Source organism: Fukomys damarensis, unplaced genomic scaffold (genome assembly GCF_012274545.1).
Source record: "Fukomys damarensis isolate Sample0158 unplaced genomic scaffold, DMR_v1.0_HiC HiC_scaffold_19, whole genome shotgun sequence".
NCBI lineage: Eukaryota > Metazoa > Chordata > Mammalia > Rodentia > Bathyergidae > Fukomys > Fukomys damarensis.
This window is the reverse complement of record NW_022900931.1, coordinates 64,249,392-64,255,267: the sequence shown is the minus strand read 5'-3', so window position 1 is coordinate 64,255,267 and position 5,876 is coordinate 64,249,392. Positions and strand designations below refer to the sequence as shown.

Sequence of the window (5,876 nt, the reverse complement as noted above, 5' to 3'; positions counted from 1 at the left end):
CTCTCCCCACAGGAGACCCCGTCCCTCCCTTTAACCCCGGGCCCCCACGGTTCCCTGAACGCAGTGTCTCAGAGCGGAAGCCCTGGGCGTCTCCCCAGCCCGGCTAGCTGTGCCCCGCCCCAGGCCAGCCTCACACCTGCCTTTCTCCGCAGAGACCTCCCGATGGCTGCAGTCGGAAGTGGAGAGCTGGCTCCGGGCCCAGTCTGGCTGTGACGTGGCCTTCGACGGATCTCGGGCCCTGGCCCACCTGCAAGCCCTGACCCCCAGCATGGGCCTCTACCCTCCCCCGGGCTTCCCCCAGCTGGACCCTTTGTCCCCAGGCATTGCTGAGGTCCCCCGGGCCGCTCCCAGGGGTAGCGACCCCTGATTGCCTCGAGCTGCCTGCATGGGGGGGGCCTACCTGCCACCGGCCAGGGGCCAAGCTCCGCCCCCTCCACGGTGGGCTGTCAGTCACGACTACTAGGCTTTGTCGCTCTCCAACTCCCAGTTACTGACAGGTTATTACTTTGGCTATGCTGTATACTTAAAGCAGTCAGTCCAAGACAGTTGCTAGGCATCCTCCCTTCTGGTGGAACAGCCGGTCAAGGCACCTCCGTTCGGCTGCTGTTCCATTTCTTTTTTTTTCTTTTTTTGATATTTTGAGACAGGGTCTCACTATGTAGTTGAGACTGACCTGGAACTCACAATGTAGGCCAGGCTGATCTCGAACCCACAGCGATCCTCCTGCCTCAGTCTCCCGAGTGCTGGGATTGATTACAGGAGTGCGCCACCACGCCCGGCTGCTGTTCCATTTCTTAGTCCCACCTCGCCATAAACATCGAACTGGTTTGGCGGGAGTTGGTGTCAGCTGGTCCCAGCTGTTCGGCTGCGGCTCTGTAAGCCACAGGCCGAGGCCGAGAACTGAGCCCATCTCTGTCTGGGTGGGGTGGGCCGGCCCATCTTGGGCCCTGGGCGGGGCCGGCGCAGCCAATGAGCGCCACGCGGCCCCGCTCCCCGGCCCGGGGCAGCTGCTGGGCACCTTGGGCCGAGGCAGCCCAGTGTCCCTGCAGAGAGGCAAGCGACCCCTTCCTAGCGGAGCCTGGTCTTTGTCTCCCGTCACTGCTGCCGGGTGCCGGCCATCTGGTCACCTGTTGACCAGGGTGTCGGGGCCAAGGCGCTGGAACCTTGGGCCGGGCCGGAAGCTGCGGACCTGGGGGAAGCAGGGACCACCCTCACCCCAGACTCACTGCAGCTCAGGCTCCCAACAACCTCAGGTGCCTTCCTGTCTGGAGCGCTCGCCTTTTCTACAGAAACTACCTCGCTCCGGAGCCCCACCCCCACCCCCTGCGGTATTTATTGGTCTGTCAATTTCTTCCCAGTCCTTTCTCCCAAAGAAATAAATCATGTTTAATAAGTGCGGATGTGCAAGGTGACTGAAGCAATGCGAGGGGGATCTGAATCCTGGACAGGAACTGCGTCTCGAGGGGTTCCACACAGAGAAAGCTTCAGGGTTAGAGAGCTGGGTTTGTGGTTGCTGCAACGCTGACTGTGGGTTACAGAAGAGGATCTTACAAGTACCTCATTTCGGACGGCCTGATTCTGGGTGTCACGAGCCGGGCGGTAGTTTAGAGAGCTCGCTGATCGAGAGCACACAGCCCCAGGGTGAGTGGCTGTGAAGTCCGGGGCCACCCTGTGTCTGCGTAAGAGGAGGTCAGCCTGCAGGAGGGCCGTGCCTTCTGATATTTAGTAAAGTGTCATAACATGGGGCTTGGGATTTAGCTCAATGGTTCCGCTGCCTGCCTTGCAAGTGCAAGGTCTTGAGTTTGATCCCTGGTACCCCCGCCCCAAAAAAGTGTCATGACAGCGAGAGGCAGTCAGTCTTTGAGAGAGAAAAAGGGGAAGGATGGGGTTCTAGAGAGGAAGAGAGAATGGTTTCCAAGACAGACAGAGAAAAACACTCCCGAGGGAGGGGCACAGAGAAGGCCGAAGAGATCGACAATGTAAGAACACACACAGCAATGCTTGGGCCCAGAGACTGCGCAGCTGAGGAGCAGAACCTTCAGCAGAGAGGAGGGGCTGGACAGTAGACCTCTCAGCCCCTCCCCTCAGACAGGGTCCTCCTCCCTCAGCCTCCCGCACGTAGGATCATAGGAGGGCCAGGGTTCTGCTCTGGGGTCCCCAGAAATGGGCATTCCAGTGGCGCAGTGGCTGGTGGGACCCTCCTGGGTTTAGTTAGGCAGAGATCAGGCCTGCGCCGCTTGCGTCCCCCGGGATTCAGGAAGGAAGGAGGCCAGCGCAGGAGGCGGCGGTCAAACGGTTTTATTTTCTGGAGGGTCGGGGCTGGGCAGCGGGTGGGGCGCTCACTCCCGCTTCCGCAGGTGGATGTAGACGATGCCGCTGACCAGCGCCAGGGGGAAGGCCACCCAGGCCAGCGCGAAGCAGTACCCGAAGCTGCCCCCGCGCGGGTGCTTTGCCACGATCTCCTCGGCGTGGATGGCATAGATCAGGGCCCCGGAAAACACAGCCACGCCTACAGGAACACGGGCCGGGCGTAACTGTGCGTCCCACCCACCCGCGAGGGGCCGTGTGGGCCTGCGGGCCGTGGCTCCCAACCCTGAGAAAGCCATCGAGCTACTGCAGAGTGGCCTTGGGGAATTTAATCCCTCCGGGTCTCGCACCATGCTCTCCACCTGCCCACCCGCCCCATCACCCATGGAATTTTGTGTTTCCTGAACCCGGAGTCTCTGCACTCAGCTACATCCCCAGTCTTTTTATTTATTTATTTATTTTTTTGTTTTGTAATTTTGAGACACAGTCTTGCTAATTCGTTAAATTGCCCAGGTGTGTTTAAATTTATGATCTTCCTTCCTCAGCTTCTCAGAGTGCTGGGATTTGTTTATTTGTTTGTTTGCTTATAGTGTTTTTGAGACAAGGTCTCACTATGTAGCTCAGGATGGCCCTGCACTCACTATGTAGCCCAGGGTGGCCTCAAACTTGTGGCGATTCTCCTGCTTCAGGTTCCTGAGTGCTGGGATTTCCAGTGAGGGTTTTTTTTTTCACAAACCAGACATGCAATAGTGAGTTAATACAACAGGAGAGGGGCTGGGTGTGGTGGTGCACGCCTATAATCCCAGCACTTGGGAGGCTGAGGCAAGAGGATCGCTGTGAGTTGAGGCCAGCCTGAACTACGTAGCTACACAATATGACCCTGTCTCCAAAAACAAAAAACAACAACAGAAGAAATAGTGGTTAGATGGCGTAATAACACTACTACTATGATTCAGATATCCCTTCTGGGGTACTCATGAGTCACCCCCATTCCTGGGACCCAAATTACCCAAACTCCTTTCCCCAGTGTGAGCTCCTAGGGAGCCCTGAGCTCCCCATGACTCAGAAACATGTCAAAGCAGCCCCGGAATCACCAAAAACTACAACTCCCAACAGTCCCTGGGGCAGAGTGGGCATCCCGGGAGACACCTCTGGTGGTTCTTGGGATGCTGGAAAAGGTCTTCTTTCAGCAGATGTCTGTTCTCCAGACCCAGCACCACCCCCACCTCCAGGTCCCCCCAGTGTGTGCGGGGGTGGGGGGTGAGGCTTACTGGTGCAGAGCTGGCAGAGGCCGGTGGCGTAGAAGAGCCCCCCTCGCCGCATGGTGTACAGCTGGAACATGAACAGGATGAAGGACAGGCAGCACAGGATGAGGGACAGCACCATGAGCACCTGCACAGCCTTCAGCCAGCCTGCAGCAGAGGGACACAGACGTGAGGCCACAGCAGGCGGGGACTCAGCTCTCCCTGCTCGCTCATCTTTTGCCCCTTTGCTTCCTGTACCCCCTGCTCCCTTCAGAGCCACGCAGTTTAGACACCTAGGAGTACACTTCTGTGACCTTGAGCCCAACTCGCTCAATTCCTCGGTCAGCTCTGGTGGTTGTTTTGCAGAATTTTAAGGGTTTTCTACATAAACAAAAATGTCTCCTAAGCACAGAGCAACTTTTGACTAATTCCTTCCATTTCTTTCTCTTGTTCCGGCCAACGCCAGTACTACAAGGTTGAATAGAAAAGAGAGCGAAATGCTTGCTTTGATCATAGGGAAAAAGCACTTAATCTTTCACATTTTATTTTTTGCAGCACCGGGGGTGGAACCCAGAGCTGGGCCGTGCTGGGCAATTGCTCTTCTAGCTCAGCCCCACCTTCTTACCCTTGAAACTGCAGGGGGTGCAGGTCCATCAATTTAGAATTTGGAATCAGAATGTGGTTCTGCCCTTGCCCCCTCCCATGCACCATTGAGAACAACAGCTCCTCTGCTTAGACCTTTGGAAACAGAGCCTTCTTAGAATTTTTGGGTCTCTCTCCCCATTCCTTAAACCTGTAGCCCAAACAAAGCCTTCAGCCCTGCAGCCTTTCGGAGGCCTAAGGGTGATGGGGCTGTTGGTCCATCTTTACTACAGAAGCAACTGCCCATTACCATCCTGACAGGTGGGGGCTGCCACCCCACCGGCTCAGCCTGTGCACTGAAAAGTTGGGGCCCCAGAGAAGACTTGGGGGGCCTAACCATTCTGGAGCCCAGTCATTGCCCTCGGCCCTCACCGTTGTCGCTGACGTTACTGCAGGCCCACGTTTTGGTGTCGTTGTTCCAAGTGCAGTCGTACCAGAGATTCAGGGACTCCTTCCCGGGGAGGGTCCACCAGGACTGGGGTGGACGCAGAGGCCAGGTGGGTTTAGGAAGGGGAGGTGGGTGGGAGCAGGACGAGGGCGGAGGGTGGGCGGGGTTGCAGGAGGAAAGAGGGAGGGTTCAGGGGGGAGGAGGGAGAAGACGTCGGAGGTCAGGGGAGAGGTGAGCGGTGAGGGTCCAGAGGGTCCAGGCCAGGAAAGAGGGCGGGGCTAGAGGGATTTTTTAGAGGGCGCGGCCGGAGCGAGACCCCGCCCCCAAGGAGTCTTACCTTATCCAGAGTGGCCACGAAAAGCAGGATGAGGATGAGGATGTGGAGGGCAGAGACCACCAGCAGGAGGAGCGACATGGCTGCGGTGGAAGTCAGGAGGTGGAAGGTCCCGAAGCTAGGACGGAGGCGGGGGCGATAAGGACCCTGCGGCAGAGGCGGGAGGCTGGGACTAAACTCCTGGGTCCCTCGAGGGAGAAGGAGGTTGAGTCCCAGACTCCTGGGCTCCTTCCGGGCAGGATGGACACTGCCAGGGGCTGGCTCTCGGGTGCTGGCGGGAGTAGGACTAGCAGTGCAGCCGCTGTGTCCCACAGTCCTGTCCCCAGGGGCGTGCAGGCCAATATATGAAAATTCAAGTTGACGGCCTTCTCCAATTTATCAGGGGTTAGTGGTTGCCCCTAGCAACAGGCATCCTTGACTCACACCACTCCCTTCCTGGGTGGGAGGAGGAGGGGGCCCCCGGTGAGTCACCCGTGACTCATTCACCCCCTCTGGCTCCAAGCACCAGGGAAACCCCAGCCCCTGGCCATGTCCACGAGGTCCCCACCCCGGCCGCTGCCAGCCGTGGTGGACACCTTCGGGAGACAGGGGCCGGATCTCCGCTGGGAAGCGGGGGAGCTGAGGATAAAGGGCCCACGCCCCACAGCCTTCAGCAACCCCACAGCGGGTTCCGGGGGTCCCCTGATGGAGGGATTCTCTGGCCCTTCCTAATCTCGGGGATCTCAGGAGAGTGGAGTCCTGGGGAGAAGTTTTCCCGTTGGGGACTCTGCTGGGACCCCCCCACCCAGCTCATGCGAGACCCTCCATTCCCGGACCCCCCCGGCCGCCAAGTGCTAAGAGAGCACTTCTTAAATTACACGGGTTTCCGTGGGGGCTGAAAGTGGGAAGCCTTCCCCGACTGGAGGCGTCTGTCCAGACTGCTGCACCCCCAAGACAGTGGAGGAATCCCAGCCCGAATAAC

The 5,876-nt window shown here is 58.4% G+C and overlaps 2 protein-coding genes across 2 annotated transcripts in view; one reads left to right on the top strand and one right to left on the bottom strand.

Moving 5' to 3' along the window:
* Nucleotides 1–671, top strand: part of Tmem143 (transmembrane protein 143) — an 18,139-nt gene extending 17,468 nt beyond the window's left edge. The window contains exon 8 of the mRNA XM_010640797.3: nt 124–671. Coding sequence (XP_010639099.1) covers nt 124–367 — 244 coding nt within the window. The 3' untranslated portion in view covers nt 368–671. The remainder of the gene's footprint in view (nt 1–123) is intronic.
* A 1,615-nt stretch (nt 672–2,286) lies between these two features.
* Emp3 (epithelial membrane protein 3) lies at nt 2,287–5,271 on the bottom strand. Its single transcript, XM_010640802.3, has 4 exons — nt 4,919–5,271; nt 4,566–4,668; nt 3,579–3,719; nt 2,287–2,509 (listed from the first exon to the last, which is right to left on the bottom strand). The coding sequence occupies exons 1-4, from the start codon at nt 4,994–4,996 to the stop codon at nt 2,340–2,342; spliced, it is 492 nt and encodes a 163-aa protein (XP_010639104.1). The 5' UTR covers nt 4,997–5,271; the 3' UTR covers nt 2,287–2,339.
* Nucleotides 5,272–5,876: the final 605 nt, after the last annotated feature.

Bases quoted from the DNA above. Each gene is read 5' to 3' on its own strand.
- Emp3 (XM_010640802.3), bottom strand. From the start codon at position 4,996: ATGTCGCTCCTCCTGCTGGTGGTCTCTGCCCTCCACATCCTCATCCTC. The intron at 3,720-4,565 runs GTGAGGGCCGAG...CCTCTGCTGCAG, and splicing joins CAGTAACGTCAGCGACAACG to GCTGGCTGAAGGCTGTGCAG. The intron at 2,510-3,578 runs GTAAGCCTCACC...GTGTTCCTGTAG, and splicing joins CCTCTGCCAGCTCTGCACCA to GCGTGGCTGTGTTTTCCGGG.